The following is a 22,465-nucleotide window of genomic DNA, read 5'->3' on the forward strand; positions in this document are numbered from 1 at the left end:
ACAGATCCTGTCAAAAGTGTTCATGAGATAGAAGCATTCAGAAGTACCGTCCTTACCAGCAAAGAAAAAATCATCTAAATAGTGATCTAGATCTGAACAGTGATGTGAACTATCCAAATTTACCACCTCCCGAACAAACCATTCCAAGAGCCGTTGAAAATTTCTCAAATAATGAACAGGATATATTGCACAACCCATAGGTAAACATTTATCAACAAAAAAATGTTCCCAAAGTTTAAACCCCAACAAATCGAAGGCAGAAGGACTGATAGGTAATAAACGAAATGCAGACTTTATGTCCATTTTTCCCATCAAAGTGTTGGGTCCAAGACATTGAACTATATTAATTATGCGGTCAAAATTTGTATTTAAAGCACCCTACAAAGATTCTCATCAATGAACGTGTTAACACTGTTATCCTTCGGATATGAAAGATGGTGAATTAATCTCCATGACCCATCTTTCTTGGGTACCAAACCAAATCGGAGAAAGTTTCAATGTGGACAAAGGGAGATAACCGAAAGGCCCCGCTACTCTACCTGCATCTATCTCTTTCTGTATCTTTGTGAACCTCATTTTCATTACCCTTAACCGAAAGTAAATTCCGACAATTAGAATGTACACGTGGACCTAGATAATGTAATGAAAATCCAAAACGAAAACCAGACCCTAGCTCAAGGATTGTTGCCTGACCTAGAAGAATAATTCATATTAGAATTATTTGTCTGTGCCCCCAGCTGATAACAGTTAATCTTCCTATGATTTCCTGAGCAATGTAGACAAATATGTTTGTAAAAACAAAAAGACCTGTTACACTTGCCATTATTAAAATCAAAACATTTCTTTATGCCCTGAACCATCCTGGGAGGTTTTGTTATGGCTGACAAAGTTGCGCCCCCAGAATGCATATAAAGGAGCCACAGCTCCTGGTCCACTGTATTCCAAGGAATAGCATGGTTTTGGGCCTTTTTTAAGCGGAACTGCTCATCATAACTCCTCCATCCAAGACTTCCAACCCTTTTTGCCCCTAACCTTACTGTATGCATGTACTTTAACATGCCAGATACCTCTCCTGGATGACTGATGTGTATATTGACATGAACACGATGAACGCATCAGTCCACATATCCAAGTCGACTATTGTAGGGGTTTTATTTTTACTTTTTACAACAAATTCACCCCCAACCAAAGACAAGCGTTTCTCATCATCTATCCTAGAAGGCTTTGATAACATATGACCAAGGTCAATAAATTCCTTGCCCATGATTTTTTGCCTTATGGATTGTGAAATGTTACTGCCTAAATCATTATTGACACTGGTAACTTGATAATCTTTTGGGTCAAACTGACTAACACAGCTCGATATTGTAGACTGAGAGGGCTCAAGGGATGGATTTACAGTATTACATGCTACTGTACCTTCTGGCCGAGTGGCGGTAACTGGCTCTATTGCTGAATGAACTGCCTCAACCAGGCGAGGGGTAACTCTGGCAGATACTGCCTCCACGACCTCCTCCATCTGGGATGCTGAAAGAGGGCCTGCACTTGAATTGTGTCGCTCAGGCCCTGATGACTCAGCCTGTGACTGCGCTTGACCTGAACCCCCAGACTGCCTCCCTGTCCTAGTGTAGGGGCTGCTTGACTGCCTGGCTGAGCGCCTCTGGCCTCTTCCTCTCATACCTCAATCAATGACAATGATACAGCAGCGTTCAAGGTTGATTGATAATAATGGTTGGTAGCTGTCCCGAAGGAAATAAATCGGACATTTGTATCTCACACGCTAGCAATGGCTACCAAATATCAGGAACTGCCAAGGGCGATAACTCTAATTGCAAATATGGAAATAAACTACCAAACCAAGGGAAGTAACCGTACAGGACAAATCAAACTATATTGCTACCTAACAACAACTTACCAATAAAAGAAATTAACCAGCAGTCTTCATTATGATAAATTAAATTATATTCTAGGAATAATTTTTATTAGCATTAACATCCTTTAGGGTATTTAACACATCCTTGACTGCTATCAATGTTTTACTCTATCAAGTTTTGAAAACATGGTGCATAGTTCCTTATTTTGATGTACTTGTTTCCCGATATTATCCCAGATAGTAGATCTGTAGCTAAAATTGAATTGATTTGCTATATGGAAGTTCATATTCAAACCATAATTTCATTATTTAAGGATTAACATAAATTATTTTTTCTGTTATACAGTCATAACAGAAAACACTGGAGTGTACTCTAAATAAACCGTAAAAATGACGTTACATTTCGCAACGTCAAAAAATTTGTTATGGAGGTATAACAAAATTATTTCAGCCAATGAAAATGCGTGTTTCATACAAAATTAAATTATATCATAATACAAGGGAGATAACTCTTTCTTCGAGAGAAAGATTTAAGTTTGTCAAGGCTAGATAAACATGTTTGGACCAAAATGATCTAGCTAATGTAATGGAATTGTTTTCCGCAGCCTTTTGTATTTGTTACTTAGCGTTTCGACCCAATTATTGAATCAATGTATGAATATATGTAAATCATTTTTTATCTTTCATCTTTGTAGTCCTTCTTCATATGTTCGCCTTATTTTGTTCTCATCACCCTTCACATGCATAATTGTAAAACGTTTTTGTCAATGTTATATGATTTGATGCTACCAAGGGTTTTTTACCGGTTTTTCTCAGTCTCTTTGTTATACCCGTATATTTTTACACCATGGGACCCTTTCGTTGTCATCGTCTATTTGTATTCGTGTTTCCTAGTCTTAGGTCTTTTAATTTTTAATTGAGTCGAAGACAGAATAAGATCAAAATATTTGAACTAAATTAAATGCCTTTTTATTTTTGAGAGGTAGCTTAATTGCCAGCATCCTATTCCTCGCAAAACCAATTAAAATGAATACTTTCTATCTATTCCAAACTTCTTTGTTAAATTTTAGTCTAAGTCTTTCTTGTCCTGGATATTTGTTAAGTTTCATTTTAAACACAGCTTTCACGTTTAATGTTTGTTTTTTTCTTGTTTTTTGTTTGGTTTTTGTCGTTTTAATGTGTGTTTTATATGTAATCGTTAATCTTCTCTGTATTCGTGGGATTTTTAGTACAAAGATTTTGTTTGAAATACAGCCTTTAATTTTATGTGTGCCTGTTTTGAAGTATGTGAATTTTGTTTAAACGAATGTAGTTCTCTACAGATGTTTATGCAAATGATATAGCTATGGTGGAGAAAATGATGTTGAAATGACAGCAAATGTTGTATATGATAGTTTCTAGAGTAGAAATGCTGATATCAAATAATAAAAACCGGAAACACTCCTTTGTCCCTATTAAGTATATAACAACACGTGACATTTGTTTGGTAATATGTTTTTATTAAAATTAGTAGATTTTGTTAACATGATATAATTATATTAAAACATCTTTCTTAGATATCCATATAAACATGATAAAAACTTGTATACAATCAACCGTAATGTTTAATTATGTAGGTAGATATCATATTGATGATGTACGATGCTACCATTCAAATTCTGTTGATTAAGGATTAACATCAATTATTTTTTCTGTTATACAGTCATAACAGAAAAAACTGGAGTGTACTCTAAATAAACCGCGAAGCGGTTTATTAAGAGAGTACACTCCAGTTTTTTTTATGTTATGACTGTATAACAGAAAAAATAATTAATGTTAATTCTTATAATTTAATTTCGTCTTATACACACTAAGATATTTCACTTTCTTTGGCGAACTCTTTTCTGTGATAAATTATTACACAACGTCATCAGCCAATCAAAAATGACGTTACATTTTGCAACGTCAAAAATTTTGTTATGGAGGTATAACAAAATTATTTCAGCCAATGAAAATGCGTGTTTCATACAAAATTAAATTATTTTCGTTTACTGGCAAACTATGTTATACAAAAACAACGTCCAATGTCCTATGCTCACAACCTGTACTACAAAACCATTGCTCAATGTTTACAAATTGTACTACAACAACATCGCTACATGTTAAGTGTCATAATTTTAATACAATACCATCGCTCCATGCTAAGTGTTCATAATTTTAATCCATTGCCATCGCTCAATGTCCAGTGTTCACTGTTTTACTATAATACCATTGTTCAGTGTTCAATGTTCATTACTAGTACTACAATACTATCACTCAATGTCCATCGTTCACAGCTAGCAGTACAATACCAATGCTCATCGCTTAATGTTAAGTGTTCACAGTGTTAAATTGTACTACAATATCATCGCTAAATGTTTGATGTTCAAAATTTGTACTGCAATACCATCACTCAATATTCTATGTTGTACTGGTGTTTCTGACTTCTTTTCCGCATATGTTATTTCATTTTTATTTTTTGAGATATTCCTGGTAACATCAGATAAAGATGATGGAGTTATATTTTGTTTGATATTTCTGTTAGTTTCGGTTCACTTATATGATGGCTGATTGTGAAGTTTATCTGAAGATGAATCGAAAGTCGAAACAATAATCCATGTTTCCTACCAAACATTTTAATTGAAACATTTATCTTCATTATTAAATACTCATACTGTTCGTAAAACTATGGTTGCCCTTAAGTCGCATTTTTGTCTGAAGCAACTATACAATTTAGATAATTTACAATGAATCTGGTCCCTGGTGAGATGTAATTCATTAACCACGAGTTTGTATCCAATATATTTATATACTAAACGCACATTTCATAATAAATCTCAAAATATTACATTCGGCAAATATGTCTTATTATCTAAATAGTTATATAATTCTACATGTACAGAGGACGTTTTATCATTATTTAACTAATGCCTTACAATGTTAAATGTATAAACAGTTTTTTTTTATCCATATAAGCCTAATATTAACCCAATAACGGTTGTTTCCTCTCTCCAAGCTTAAGTAACGGACAGCAATGGTATCTTGTGATAGGATTATAGATTACCGAATAATAAAATTACAATAACAATGTTACTGTCATTTGGCATCAAATTCACATCCTTATCCGCTTACAGTGTAGTGTTATAATATATTAAACATAGTAGGGAGACAAATCACAATTATCAAAACAAAAATAATGATATATCATTTTCCCTCTCATATTTCAATAGTATATATTTTACGAATACATCTTCTTCATTTGATAATTTTGTTACCATGATACAACCACAGCAAATTTCTATGAAGACCTTTGGTTTCCATTGCCTATATATACTTAAAATAATTTCGAATTTGTTAATGAAGAAATAATACAGTCAAACAACGATTCTAGCCTCTAAGGGTTAGTCACTGCATGCATCAGTTCACCGTAAACCGCCACAAACAAGCACGCAGACATATTACTGTGAAGTATGTTCCAGGCGTCAAAACGAAACAGATAAAAGGCCAAATCTCGTCAGTAAACTTTAAATCATATCGCACGTGTCTAGACAGATTTAGTGAGATTTGGTGTTACGATGTGGATCTGTTTATATATTGACATATTAAATGATATTCGGCTTTACAATTTGGGTAACTTTACATTACGAGCGTTTTGATGTTAGGGTATTGAATGTGTGTGCATTTTTTATTGTGCTCAAATGACTTGCAAATATGTGTATATATGTAACCGGGCTGTTGAACCTTTTGTCTGACCTAAATTTATCTAACTCGTTCTATATACGGTGTATATACGTAACCAGGCTGTAGAACCTTTTTTCCGAACTTAACTTTATTAACTCGTTTTGTTTAAGATGTATATACGTAACCAGGCTGTAGAACCTTTTTTCCGAACTTAACTTTATTAACTCGTTTTGTTTAAGATGTATATACGTAACCAGGCTGTAGAACCTTTTTTTACTAACTTAGCTATATTTAACTCGTTCTATATAAGCTATATATACGTAACTAGGCTGTAGAACCTTTTTTTACTAACTTAACTATATTTAACTCGTTCTTTATAAGCTATATATACGTAACTAGGCTATAGAACCTTTTTTTACTAACTTAGCTATATTTAACTCGTTCTTTATAAGCTATATATACGTAACCAGGCTGTAGGACCATTAATAAGGCACTATGGTTCCCCATCACGTGTCTAGTAGTCTTATCATAACGACCACGTGATGTTAGAGTTGTCTCGCGTTGACCAGTGGGCTAATTTATATGTGAACGGACAGATTGTGGGGAGTTCTTATGGTTTGTTTAGAATAAGTTATCGTTGTGATATTATTGTACACGCCTTCGTTTCGTTTTGACGCTAGGAACTTACTTGTATCTAGTCCATCGCTGTACCGGGTAACACACTTAAGCCCGGGGACATACCGAAACCACTTACAACACCGACCTGTCTACTCTTTTTCCATTAAGTGACTGAAAAGAAAACGATATCATCGATGCAGAAAAAGACAAAATTAATATTACACCGAATCACGAAACTCTTAAACATTGGCTGATTGTAGTAGCGAACGATAAGACACAGCACTTCTTTTCTAAGAAATATCTGACATGTTCCAATTAAAGCCAAAAAAAAAAAAAAAAAGAAAATTTCATAATAAATCAGATTTTACATAAATCGGTGGGAAAACAAATACCTGATAAAGCTTTATTTAATTACATCCAGCTAGGAAAATATCAGTTCGAAAAAAATACCCAGTGATGTTATCGTAAAATTTCTATTCCATTTAAATTTAGTTGCTGTCCGCTTCCTATAATATTGCAGTTCTAATTAAGACATAACATATCTATCAAAACAACTATAAAAGAGAGAATTGTCCTCTGTTTAATTAGATGGGTATCGTATCTGATTATATTTTTGTCCTTAATATTGCGCTTTATTTCAATAAGTGGTGTAAATCATGAGTATTGTAGTAGTTAGACCAATCCTGTAACAGGCCAGGCAAGGTTCGGGTATTATAATAGTTAGACCAATCCCGTAACAGGCCAGGCAAGGCTCGGGGATATCGGGGACTGTTTACAGATATTGTAGCCCATATGTACAGTATTTTAATCTATTAGTGTGTGTTATTGTCCCTGAGTAATAAACTGTATCTACAATGATAATAACAACAGTTATCCCTTTTAGTTGTTACAATGATAATTAGGTTTTAGTTCTATATTAGAGCATTGAAATGTAAATAACAAAGGAGTCCGACATGATAACGAAATCATAATTTAAACTCAAATAGATTTAACGAACCCGAAATATTAAGAAACATCGATTTCATAAAAAAGTACAAGGATATTACGACCAGGAGCTCTTGGAGAGTTATCGTCTGCTTCATCGATGACACCCGTCATACAAATCTAGGTCAGTACGACACCCGACATACAAATCTAGGTCACTACGACACCCGTCATACAAATCTAGGTCACGACGACACCCGACATACAAATCTAAGTCACGACGACACCTGTCATACAAATCTAGGTCACTACGACACCCGACATACAAATCTAGGTCACGACGACACCCGACATACAAATCTAGGTCACGGCGACACCAGGCATACAAATCTAGGTCAAATCTGGGGGTTAAGTCATTATTACTGTGTTGCCATCTCAGTGCAATAAACAACAAGACAATGCACCTTTTCGTATATTCTCAATCAAATAAGAAAAGTGCCATAAAGTAATTTGTCCGTTTTTGGCATCATGGTGAAATTGTATTCATGAAAACTACAGTGTTTAATATCTGATTATCTTGAGGGTAAATCTTTATTTTGATCTCAATACATTTATAACCAATCAACTAGCGTCCTGTCATGAACCATGTATATATATGTAACAAATAACAAAGAAATATAACGTGATATAAAATATAAAGTATACATATATTGATATAAAAGAGTATACAAGTGCAGGTATATTGTAAATGTTGTATCAGGTATATAGATACCCTTCATAAATCTAACACTCGGAGTAATATTCAAGTTGTTCCATTTATTCATATATCAAGCACCATTGAGTAACTTCTCTAATCATGTCTGTAGCCTTCGTTTATGTATATAAATACAGATTGTTCTGAGTGTTTAACTACATTACAGACGTGTGTTGTATCCTGAATAGTATATCATAGTAGTGCCATCACTCATAACGTGGTCAGCGTTCTCATTGTGTCAGCGCTATATTTACTACTGTAAGCTTGACCAGGAACTACTGAAGTTAGATCATGATTAGAATGGCGGAACGTCTTGGTGGTGACATTACATAAATACTATAACGAGGTCAAAGGTCGGATTCACATAAGAGGGGTGTCTATTTGGGTACTTCGGTGGCAATCTCCGATATTTTTTTTATAGATACTTTGAGGCTAGGTGGTCATGATATGACATATAATGAAGGTCAGGTCAAAGTCCATTTTGAGTCAGGAGGTGGTAAAGTTGTGGGTCAATTTCTCGGTTGGCATAATGTTGACGAAACGTAATGATATTTTTAACCTTTTTCATAATTATGATGCAATGATATGTTGAAAATACACCAATCGAAAGACAAAAATAGCCCATAGTCGAATAGTAGGTCACAGTGACCCATTTTTGTAAATGCCAATTATGTCGAATACATATTCTAAGCTGTGCCTTAATAGACATAACACATAATTTATTACCTGTTATAACACATCCCATTACTTATCAAGTTACTGCTCGGTGTGGATGATGTGATGATGATTAAGAACTGGCTCCAGTCTGAGACTGACAGTGAATACACGATACTACAAGTATGTTCCAACATGTAATAACTTCAGAATCGACGGAACAAGACATAATTCATTTTATATATCCTTTGTTTGAATTTCTTTCATTACACCAGTAAACACGCCATAACAGAAACAAACAAATAGTTTTTTTGTTATTGCTCTATTTTACAGCTCCAGCAGTTCTGATACCGACCAAAGCAGCTGTTCAATGTTCACACCATCCAGTTCCCCAAACTTACCCCATAACTTAATGAATGACAGTTTCTTCATTTTACCCTATATAATGCAAAACTATTTCTAACTAGAAAATAGTTTTTCTTTAAACAAATGCATTTGTCTCCTCTTCAATATTTTAAAAGTAAGGGACCAATGACATCACCTTGACGCACGCCTTTTGATGTTTGAAAGGCATTTTCCCCCCTGACCTTTGGAGCCATGAAAAAATGGCCTAATTATTGCACTGCACAATGTTGAAGGTTGACATATGTATACCAAGCTTTTATTAAATATGAAATATTAATATTTATTTAAAAGAGTATATAAGTGCTGGTATGTAGTAAATGTTGTATCGTGTATAAAGATCACAAATCTAGCACTTGGAAGAACATTTAAGTTCTGCCATTTTTTCAGTTTTTTATTAATTATTGTGTGTATTAAGGCACTATATATATAAGTTAATTGGCACTTATGATCACTGTAACCTACATTTGAATATGGGCTTTGTTTTAATGGTTTGATTTTGAATATATCACTGCATCATCATAATGAGACCAAATTATCATTAAGTTTTGTCAAAATTGGTTCAATAGGGAATATCAACCCCCATCCTTTATCCACTCGTAACTCAAAATGACCTCTGACCTGACCTTAATTTTATGTCATATCATGTCAACATAACCTAAAGGTATTTATATCAACAACAAAAATCGTATCGGTGATAGTCACCAGAGGAGACCTCCTTTCATTAAACGTCTTTATGGCATAAAAAATCAGGGACTGTTTTATTATAAAAATAGTAAACGTATATAAAAATAGATATAGTAGCTATAGATGTACAGACATACGTTACATCAGGATAAAGCGTGCCCTGTCATAACACTGTCATTAGAGGACGAGCTTTTCTATCTATCGGATATTATGCGTAACTCTTTTGTCTGGTCACTGACACAAACTAAAGACTGTATTTGTGTCGTTCGGCTATTTGATGATTTTTGAGGATTTTAAGAAACGTTTGTCCTCGGACTAAAATGTATAAAAACAATTAATAAAATAATCTTTCCCATTGCAACAATAGGTCAAGAGAGCGAGTTGAGTGCCCTTTTGCGCATGTGGACAGGAAGTTAGATCTGTCCTCTTGCTTGCCCTTACATTTGAGTGTCTTCCTTTATGCCGTTCATGGCATGTTCACCAGAGAAGGGGAACCCTTCCTCGGCTACAGTGAAGAAATCGCCATCGTCAAACAAGACATCGCCTTTAGGATTATCCCACACCGGCAACTTCAACAGCAAACCTACAATATAACGTTTCGGCCATTAGGTATTTAAATATATATACCACGATATTCTGACCATATATAGGGTATATACATATCATAGTATTCTGGGGAGATAAATGGGTTGTGTATATCGTAATATTGTGGGGAGTTATAGGGGTTGTGTATATCGTAATATTGTGAGGAGATAAAGGGGCTGTGTATATCGTAATATTGTGAGGAGATATAGGGGTAGTGTATATCGTAATATTGTGAGGAGATGTAGGGGCTGTGTATATCGTAATAGTGTGAGGAGATATTAGGGGTAGTGTATATCGTAATATTGTGAGGAGATAAAGGGGTTGTGTATATCGTAATATTGTGAGGAGATATAGGGGTAGTGTATATCGTAATATTGTGAGGAGATATAGGGGCTGTGTATATCGTAATATTGTGAGGAGATATAGGGGCTGTGTATATCGTGATATTGTGAGGAGATATAGGGGCTGTGTATATCGTAATATTGTGAGGAGATATAGGGGCTGTGTATATCGTAATATTGTGAGGAGATATAGGGGCTGTGTATATCGTAATATTGTGAGGAGATAAATGGGTTGTGTATATCGTAATATTGTGAGGAGATATAGGGGTTGTGTATATCGTAATATTGTGAGGAGTTATAGGGGCTGTGTATATCGTAATATTGTGAGGAGATATAGGGGTTGTGTATATCGTAATATTGTGAGGAGATAAATGGGTTGTGTATATCGTAATATTGTGAGGAGATATTAGGGGTAGTGTATATCGTAATATTGTGAGGAGATATTAGGGGTAGTGTATATCGTAATATTGTGAGGAGATATTAGGGGTAGTGTATATCGTAATATTGTGAGGAGATATAGGGGTTGTGTATATCGTAATATTGTGAGGAGATAAAGGGGCTGTGTATATCGTAATATTGTGAGGAGATATAGGGGCTGTGTATATCGTAATATTGTGAGGAGATAAATGGGTTGTGTATATCGTAATATTGTGAGGAGATAAAGGGGTTGTGTATATCGTAATATTGTGAGGAGATATAGGGGTTGTGTATATCATAATATTGTGAGGAGATAAAGGGGCTGTGTATATCGTAATATTGTGAGGAGATAAAGGGGCTGTGTATATCGTAATATTGTGAGGAGATATAGGGGTTGTGTTTATCGTAATATTGTGAGGAGATAAATGGGTTGTGTATATCGTAATATTGTGAGGAGATGTAGGGGTAGTGTATATCGTAATATTGTGAGATGTAGGGGTAGTGTATATCGTAATATTGTGAGGAGATAAAGGGGTTGTGTATATCGTAATATTGTGAGGAGATATAGGGGTTGTGTATATCGTAATATTGTGAGGAGATAAAGGGGCTGTGTATATCGGAATATTGTGAGGAGATATAGGGGTTGTGTATATCGTAATATTGTGAGGAGATATAGGGGCTGTGTATATCGTAATATTGTGAGGAGATATAGGGGCTGTGTATATCGTAATATTGTGAGGAGATATAGGGGCTGTGTATATCGTAATATTGTGAGGAGATATAGGGGTTGTGTATATCGTAATATTGTGAGGAGATATAGGGGTTGTGTATATATCGTTAATACCTTGACGACACAGTGACATTATATATACATATATGTATAAGCGTACTGCTGTTGTGTTTATCGGATACTGAGGGAAGCGTGTGAGGTATAGGAGGTATTCACACACAATTTGAAGGTTAAACCATTAAAAAGGTGCACTGCAATGCATTTAGTAATGTGATATGTACAATTATTCTAAAAATTGTTGATAGCACTTGGATAACAGCCGTGTGAAGCTTTTTACTGTAGATCTGCGATCGGGTTTCAAGCAGTAAATTAATCTCAAACCTTTAGCTGTATGACCGAAATGTTTAAAGTTGTCATTAACTTCTGCTATAGAACGAAACTACCCACAAACATCGGCAGAAACATGTCACGTGACTCTTACCAGTTAGCGCGCCCCCTACAATAGCAATCACCAGCGTGATTCCCAAGGCAGCAAATTGGTAACCCCCCTGTTCGTGAGGAGACCGTCCCAGTCCTGCGCTCCAGCCCGATTGTAGGGCGTCATGATACTGGTTATAGTCACTAGAGTTGTAGGTAGGAGCGATCCCGGGGAAAATTTCAAACAAACTAAAAACAAAACATGTATATAGTTAAAACGACACATCTTTGACAGTTACAGTGAGTAATTGTAACAATCTATCAATTATAAAGTATTCGTCTTTCTCTTCAAAACCATTATCCATACATATACTTAATAAATATAACTAACTGACCTTTCACCCCACTTTTCATAATTGGCTAAGGCTGCTGCGCATGCTCCGGCGATTCCCGCTAGAATTCCCGGCATGCCGTGGAGATTGTTGACACCGCAAGTGTCATGGATCCTAAGTTTACTTGCCAAGAGTGGCTGAAACAATGACGGAGGTAAACAAAAAGAGGAAGAGAAATAACAAACAAAATAAGTCTGATTGTCTGTTTATTATCTTTGTCTGAGATATCGTTTGGATAATTATCTTTCACTATGTTTTATTTATCCAAAAACTAGTCGAGTTATTATAACACACCTTTATCATCCAGCATTGTGATTATGCAGTATGTAAGCTTTATTATATTAATAATTATATTTATGAAAGGTTAAAATGTATTTTCCCACATTTCCTCTTCAAATTATATTATATTTTGCCTGTCATGCATCCATTCTGTTGAAAATGTCTGACCTCTTGTTATACACTATTATGTGTGTCTGAGTGAAAATAAAATCTTGAAATCTTGAATGACTTTTTAATGTTCTGTAATCTGTAACTCGTGTAAACTTTGAATGTCCACGTGGCACTGAGCTGTTGTCACTCATTTTACTTACCGTGAGAAATTTGTATCCGAGAACAGATATGATCCCGGCCACTGTACCAATCAGCATGGCTCCCCAAGGTTCTAGCGGCATGTGAGCCGTGGTCCCTACAGCCACACCCCCCGCGAGTGTCGCGTTCTGGATATGAACCTGATAAAATAATATTATGTTCACAGTTGTTAAATTCGAATGGTACACTTCTATAACGATTTGTTATATATCTGTTTGTTGTTACAACGGTACTTTTAAGCGTTTCAAAGTAATATTCAGTACATCATTAAGCATAAACTTTATATGAAAAAAGAGATCTACCAATATCACAATGTAAGGACTGTTGTAGGCCTTATATAGTATTCTGGCTAAATATCCTGATTTTTTAGGTCAGTTAACAGAAATGAAATATTGTAAATATGGAATTCTGTATGATGAGGTTATGCATGAGATATGTTAGTTAGAAATCCTTTACCATGATCTGTGTACATTATACGTATACATAGTCCTTATACATAGTACTTATCACTATATATCATGTGTATGTGTAATAATAATCTGAATAAAACTATTAAAAATAAACTGACAAATACAATGAACATTCATGTAATATATGACGTGTTAAAACCAAAGTGCATCCTATCTTAGTATCAGATATAACTATTGTGTTACCTAGTAACCCGTCAATGAGTGAGGACATTACTCTGTTATCCAACATCAATTGTTTCTTACAAGTTTATATACTAAATGTATGCAACTTAATGAATGCTATATTTCATAGGAAAACGTCCTTGACATAAAGAGCACCTCTCTGATGTCTGTAATGTGAAAACATGACAGTAAGTATAATATATCACATCGTCTGTTAGATCAATAACTAATTATACCCCGGTAATCTCCAGTCGCTAGATACACCTGTTAATGTGTCACATGTACAGGGTGATCACTGGTCAAATACTATTGGAGTAACTCAGAGGCATGACAGTCAATATGATAACGATTTAATAACACTTGGGTACCACCATATAGCCTTACATGTGTCTGATAACAATATATCAGATATTTATACAATATACAGGTTCATTGTAAATCGACAATGTTATTTGATGATAGTTTAATATCTCGTCCAGTTTTATCCGTGACCGAAAGTGACCGAATTTAAACACCCCCAACGCCAGTGGTAATTCGGCCAACTGTAACCCTAATCCAGATAAATTTTCGCCCACTGTGACAGGAATGTTCTTATATTACACCAGGGTTTACCACTCTGAGGTTAATCTGTGGTCTCATTTCATGGTCGAGTGGTTTGCTTACTGACATACAATTTAAGTGAAAAAATGCCGCAAAAATAAACATACAGCTAAAAATAAACTACAGTGCCAGCATCTAAATAAAACACAGAGCTAGATTGTGAAGTTTTAACGAACAAATAAGACTAGATAATAAGTTTAAGTGTCTAGAGCATTGACAACGAGAAGTACTTCAAGTACTCAGTGATGCTAATGACTTAAAGTGTCCATACCTAGAAATAAACTGTATCATACAATTGTTGTGTCGTAGGACTCGTCAGTGATGCTATGTGATAAGAGTGATACTACCTAGAAGTACATTACTGGCCTGTCAGTGATACTGTAAGGGCCAATAGTATTGTTACTAAGAGGCCTTGAACTCAACAACTCTTTTGAAGTAAAATTTTTTTATTCGAACTGTCGCTTTATTCTAGGTGATATATCAAGCAGATAATATCAGACTGTGATTGAATCTTCACTTTTACAATTCTCCTACAATTTGTTCAAAGCCACTCAGTAGTTTCTGCGAGGCTTGTAGGCTTTTGCGAGGCTAGTAGGCTTTCCTCGCAAAGATTTTTTTTTGTTTTTAAACTCGAAATTTTGGATGGTTGTCCTAATATTTCGATTTGTATTTGTAATCCTGAGTTTGATTTACTAACAAAATCGAGTTTTATTTACTAACAATATCGAGTTTTATTTACTAACAAAATCGAGTTTTATTTACTAACAAAATCGAGTTTTATTTACTAACAATAGCGAGTTTTATTTACTAACAATAACGAGTTTTATTTACTAACAAAATAGAGTTTTATTTACTAACAAAATCGAGTTTTATTTACTAACAATATCGAGTTTTATTTACTAACAATATCGAGTTTTATTTACTAACAATAGCGAGTTTTATTTGCTAACAATAGCGAGTTTTATTTACTAAAATAGCGAGTTTTATTTACTAACAATAGCGAGTTTTATTTACTAACAATAGCGAGTTTTATTTACTAACAATATCGAGTTTTATTTACTAACAATATCGAGTTTTATTTACTAACAATATCGAGTTTTATTTATTACAATATCGAGTTTATTTATTACAATATCGAGTTTTATTTGCTAACAATATCGAGTTTTATTTACTAACAATAGCGAGTTTTATTTACTAACAATAGCGAGTTTTATTTATTACAATATCGAGTTTTATTTATTACAATATCGAGTTTTATTTACTTGCAATAGCGAGTTTTATTTACTAACAATATCGAGTTTTATTTACTAACAATATCCAGTTTTATTTACTAACAAAATCGAGTTTTATTTACTAACAATATCCAGTTTTATTTACTAACAATATCGAGTTTTATTTACTAACAATAGCGAGTTTTATTTACTAACAATATCGAGTTTTATTTACTTAAATAGCGAGTTTTATTTACTAACAATAGCGAGTTTTATTTACTAACAATATCGAGTTTTATTTACTAACAATATCGAGTTTAATTTACTAACAATAGCGAGTTTTATTTACTAACAATATCGAGTTTAATTTACTAACAATAGCGAGTTTTATTTACTAACAATATCCAGTTTTATTTACTAACAATAGCGAGTTTTATTTACTAACAATATCGAGTTTAATTTACTAACAATAGCGAGTTTTATTTACTAACATTATCCAGTTTTATTTACTAACAATAGCGAGTTTTATTTACTAACAATAGCGAGTTTTCATCTTAACTCGTAAGAAAGTATCAACTCCCGAATGATGATATTCTTGACGTCATATTAATGGAATATTTACAGTAAAATACCACTGTTTCTGAGCTGTAGATGTAAAAAGGCTTGTACAGGAAATAAATATTATTCCATGGGGGGAGTGGAAATATTTTATATAAAATCACCATGGAATGACTTGGCTCGGTGACCAACACCAGATCGACATACATGTATATATATATATTACCAGATTGACTGAGTGAACCAACAGATCCACATGACATATATATATTACCAGATTGACTGAGTGAGCCAACATATCCACATGGCATATATATATATTACCAGATTGACTGAGTGAGCCAACAGATCCACATGACATATATATATATCACCAGATTGACTGAGTGAGCCAACATATCCACATGACATATATATATATTACCAGATTGACTGAGCCAACAGATCCACATGACATATATATATATTACCAGATTGACTGAGTGAGCCAGCAGAAACAAATGACATATATATATATTACCAGATTGACTGAGTGAGCCAACAGATCCACATGACATATATATATTACCAGATTGACTGAGTGAACCAGCAGAAACAAATGACATATATATATATTACCAGATTGACTGAGTGAGCCAACAGATCCACATGACATATATATATATTACCAGATTGACTGAGCCAACAGATCCACATGACATATATATATATTACCAGATTGACTGAGTGAACCAACAGATCCACATGACATATATATATATTACCAGATTGACTGAGTGAACCAACAGATCCACATGACATATATATATATTACCAGATTGACTGAGTGAACCAACATATCCACATGACATATATATTACCAGATTGACTGAGTGAACCAACATATCCACATGACATACATATATCACAAGATTGACTGAGTGAGCCAACAGATCCACATGACATATATATATATATTACCAGATTGACTGAGTGAACCAACATATCCACATGACATATATATATATTACCAGATTGACTGAGTGAACCAGCAGATCCACATGACATATATATATATTACCAGATTGACTGAGTGAGCCAACAGATCCACATGACATATATATATTACCAGATTGACTGAGTGAGCCAGGATATCCACATGACATATATATATATTACCAGATTGACTGAGTGAGCCAGCAGATCCACATGACATATATATATCATCAGATTGACTGAGTGAACCAGCAGATCCACATGACATATATATATTACCAGATTGACTGAGTGAACCAACATATCCACATGACATATATATATATTACCAGATTGACTGAGCCAACAGATCCACATGACATATATATATATTACCAGATTGACTGAGTGAACCAACAGATCCACATGACATATATATATATTACCAGATTGACTGAGTGAACCAACATATCCACATGACATATATAAATATTACCAGATTGACTGAGCCAACAGATCCACATGACATATATATATATCACCAGATTGACTGAGTGAACCAACAGATCCACATGACATATATATATATATTACCAGATTGACTGAGTGAGCCAACAGATCCACATGACATATATATATATTACCAGATTGACTGAGTGAGCCAACAGATCCACATGACACATATATATTACCAGATTGACTGAGTGAACCAACAGATCCACATGACATATATATATATTACCAGATTGACTGAGTGAGCCAACAAATCCACATGACATATATATATCACCAGATTGACTGAGTGAGCCAACAGATCCACATGACATATGTATATATTACTAGATTGACTGAGTGAACCAGCAGATCCACATGACATATATATATTACCAGATTTACTGAGTGAACCAGCATATCCACATGACATATATATATATATTACCAAATTGACTGAGTGAACCAGCAGATCCACATGACATATATATATATTACCAGATTGACTGAGTGAGCCAACAGATCCACATGACATATATATATATATATATTACCAGATTGACTGAGTGAGCCAGCAGATCCACATGACATATATATATATCACCAGATTGACTGTGTGAGCCAACAGATCCACATGACATATATATATATTACCAGATTGACTGAGTGAACCAACAGATCCACATGACATATATATATATTACCAGATTGACTGTGAGCCAACAGATCCACATGACATATATATATATCACCAGATTGACAGTGTGAGCCAGGAGATCCACATGACATATATATTACCAGATTGACTGAGTGAACCAACAGATCCACATGACATATATATATATTACCAGATTAACTGAGTGAACCAGCAGATCCACATGACATATATATATATCACCAGATTGACTGAGTGAACCAACAGATCCACATGACATATATATATATATTACCAGATTAACTGAGTGAACCAGCAGATCCACATGACATATATATATATCACCAGATTGACTGAGTCAACCAACAGATCCACATGACATATATATATATAACCAGATTAACTGAGTGAACCAGCAGATCCACATGACATATATATATATCACCAGATTGACTGAGTGAACCAACAGATCCACAAGATATATATATATTACCAGATTGACTGAGTGAACCAACATATCCACATGACATATATATATATTACCAGATTGACTGAGTGAACCAACATATTCACATGACATATATATATATTACCAGATTGACTGTGAGCCAACAGATCCACATGACATATATATATATCACCAGATTGACAGTGTTAGCCAGGAGATCCACATGACATATATATTACCAGATTGACTGAGTGAGCCAACATAATCACATGACATATATATATATTACCAGATTGACTGAGTGAGCCAACAGATCCACATGACATATATATATATCACCAGATTGACAGTGTGAGCCAGGAGATCCACATGACATATATATTACCAGATTGACTGAGTGAGCCAACATATCCACATGACATATATATATATATATTACCAGATTGACTGAGTGAGCCAACATATCCACATGACATATATATATATCACCAGATTGACTGAGTGAGCCAACATATCCACATGACATATATATATATCACCAGATTGACTGAGTGAGCCAGGAGATCCACATGACATATATATATATTACCAGATTGACTGAGTGAACCAACAGATCCACATGACATATATATATATTACCAGATTGACTGAGTGAACCAACAGATCCACATGACATATATATATATTACCAGATTGACTGAGTGAACCAACAGATCCACATGGTATATATATCTGTTTGTTAACCTGTATGAAGTCTCGAAAACGTCATCAAAAGTCAGTCAAGCCAGAACAGTATTCTTCTGTTATATCTGTTTCCGACTTCACTTTATTCGCCCCTAACTTGTTTGTACACATCATTATGTTTTGACAATGTTCCTTCTTCAACTTTGAATGGAAGGCTTCCTTTAAAGGACTCCATTTATTTGTTTGTGACTACCACATAGTATGGCATCTAGTCAGAATAAGGATAGATTAATATCTCACATTTCTTCGATATCAAATAACTTTTTGAGATAATTATTAAACTTAGATAACTCAATTGCTTAAATAGTTTAACGAAATGCACATGGCACCAACACACTTCCGTAACTTTCTTACTTTTGTATATTTTTTTTCTAATCAGAGATATTTGTATTATTTTGATTTTGTTCTTGTTTTTTATGCCGTTTATGAACTATAGAGTTAAATATTCTATTCTCGTTATTTATGTGTTTTTATTTCTGTTTAGACAAGGATACATACGTATACAGAGAACATGCGAAACTGACGTCTACTGATGAACGCTTCACCTACTTTTAACAAAAACACCTTTTATATTGGTAAACTGATGCGTCACTCGTCCAAGGTTTCTGGGGATGGATTAACTTTGGTAATGACGCTGGAATATTGTCAGCGGAAACATGGAGAGCGACATTTAATAATTCAAATCTGTAATCAGGATGGAAAGTGACAATTGGTTATTGAAATATATTATCATATGGATGCATATTTCGTTCCTCATAGAAAAATCATTACTGAATATCTACAGTTTCCACCACCATAGAGTCACCCCAGAGTTCCAGCGATATTTCCCTATGTGTCAACGTCCAAGCATCTACCTTGACACATGCTGTTCTTTTATTATTGTTTTATATGGTGGAATTTTTCAGTTTTTTTTTTTTCAATCCCCGATGTCTTCAATATCCTGCTTGTCACGCTTAATTCATTTGCATAGTGAAATTAGACACGACTTACCGTTCTTTTTTTATTTATTTATTTTTTATTTCAGTATTGGAAATTATAAAATGTATTGAATTATGGGTGTTGAACACCTCCGAATTTAGATTTTGAACTTGTTTTTATCTATCTTGAATGTTTGGTCGCCTCTTAGGTATCAATATTTTAGCATCACCTAGAAGGTTAAAGCACCTGTATGATGCATTTTAATTAATCTTAGAACTACATAATCTAACTGTCATTTTGTTTTTGAAATGTGATACTTTCACGTGTGTTTTGTACCATCCTTTTGTAGGCTTATCGTGTTTGTTATCGGCGGTATATAGTATCACGTACATAAAGGGCTATTTACTTACTACTATGTCTGTCACTGTAAACGGATATATATACATTCCCCGTCAAGGCAGGGTAAACGTCATCAGGGAAGTGTAAGGTTAGAGAGCAAATGAGTATTGCTTTCAAGGTGACATTCACCACACAATACTTATGAGGGATGGTACCGAATTTTAAAATTTGAGGGGGTCGGATAAGATTGATTGGTGCCTTTGTAATTCTTTTTATGTAACTCTCTAAGGGAAAAAAAATCAGTTTAAGTAGATGACGCTGTCTATTTGACGAATGATTTGGAATGCGAAAAGTACGTTTGTTATAAATGGCGTCGCTGTGTGCTCTGACTTCAAGCCTGTAATACACGACAGGGTATCGTAGGGGTGAATATTCTTGGCCTCCTGGATATTTTGTCGGATCTTAGTGCCTTTTACTAGAGAAATACCAAAGGTGTCCAACCTGAAACCATTGCTTCACTCAGTATCGTATAGCTGCCATACCTGTACTGTAAATGTATCCAGTGTAAAAAACTCAGTTTAGTTTGACTTCCAAATTATCTCTGAATGTCACATCATTGTATACTGGTATGATGATAAGCAATATTCTTGTTTTAACGTTTCACGACTGAAAACACAGTGATTTTGTTTGTTGTTTAATCAAGTTTAAAATATTATTTTGAGGTCTTACTTCTTATCGATTTGACAGAAGAAAAGTGAAATTATCATAGAAATTAGTGTAAATCCAAGGGCTGATTAATATTTGTTGAGCCTCATATTGAAGGATTTGAATAAATCCCTTCAGTATCTATACGCTTTTACCAGCGGTGTTTAACAGTTACAATGTCACTTATATAGAACTCCTTTTCTTGGCTGTTCAAAAAGTCATCAACTGCATATATGACGTCATCATCGGACTGAAAGTGGTGACCTGAAATGATAGCTGATTTCAGTTTCGGAAATAGATGAAAGTATGATGGAGGGAGATCAGGTGAATAAGGCGGAGGTTCAATCAATTTTTAAAAAGCTACAATTGAGAATGGCAGCCATGGCAATGACTTGTGAACAGGAGCATCGTCCTGATGGAAAACACACAGCGCTTAAGTTTAATATTTTACCTTAACTGCCTCAGAAGTGAAGCATATTATGTGCCATGGACTGTTTGTCCCTTTTTGGAGATAATTAATCAGCAGAATATAATCTGCATCCCAGAAAACCGAAGCCATAGCCTTTCCTGGTGAAGGAACATACTTTGCTTTCGTTGGCGGCGGGGGAGCCAGGGTGCTTCCATTGTTTCGATTGTTATTTGGCCTCTGGGTTAAAATTATTGACCCATGTTTCATCTATAGTGACAAATCTCTGAAGAAAGCTGGGAGGATCTTCCTTAAAAAGGTTAAGATTGACACGCGATAATGTGCGCTTGGTCTGCTTCAGATCAACTGTCATAAGTCCTGGTACCCAGCGGGCCGAAAGCTTTCTCATTGTAAGATCCTTTGTCAGAATCGAATGTACTCTCCCCTGTGAAATGCCATCTGTACTTGCTATACATGTTTATGTTACTTATCTGTCTGTCATAACAATATCATGACCTTTATTGACCATTTCTTGGGTTGCAAGACTGACAGGCCTCCAAGGACGTGGTCATCATCAAGGCACTATCGGCTGGGCTTAAATTCCGCCACCCATCTTTTCACTGTAGCATATGAAGGGGAATCATTCCTTAGTGCTGCTACCATATCATTATGGATATCCTTAGGTGTTAAACTTTTTTATGCAAATATGGATCACTGCTCTT

General features: G+C 34.6%; 1 protein-coding gene across 1 annotated transcript in view; it reads right to left on the reverse strand.

Annotated features, from left to right (window-relative positions):
• Positions 1-3,360: 3,360 nt before the first annotated feature.
• The window catches only part of LOC117340986 (ammonium transporter Rh type A-like), an 80,796-nt gene continuing 61,691 nt past the window's right edge, over positions 3,361-22,465 (reverse strand). Inside the window, exons 6-10 of the mRNA XM_033902778.1 lie at positions 13,084-13,221; positions 12,497-12,630; positions 12,166-12,350; positions 10,053-10,194; positions 3,361-6,361 (exon numbers count right to left, since the gene is read on the reverse strand). Of these exons, the coding sequence (XP_033758669.1) occupies positions 6,340-6,361; positions 10,053-10,194; positions 12,166-12,350; positions 12,497-12,630; positions 13,084-13,221 (621 nt within the window). The 3' untranslated portion in view covers positions 3,361-6,339. The remainder of the gene's footprint in view (positions 6,362-10,052; positions 10,195-12,165; positions 12,351-12,496; positions 12,631-13,083; positions 13,222-22,465) is intronic.

The sequence above is a fragment of the Pecten maximus genome, chromosome 13 (assembly GCF_902652985.1).
Source record: "Pecten maximus chromosome 13, xPecMax1.1, whole genome shotgun sequence".
Classification (NCBI taxonomy): Eukaryota; Metazoa; Mollusca; class Bivalvia; order Pectinida; family Pectinidae; genus Pecten; species Pecten maximus.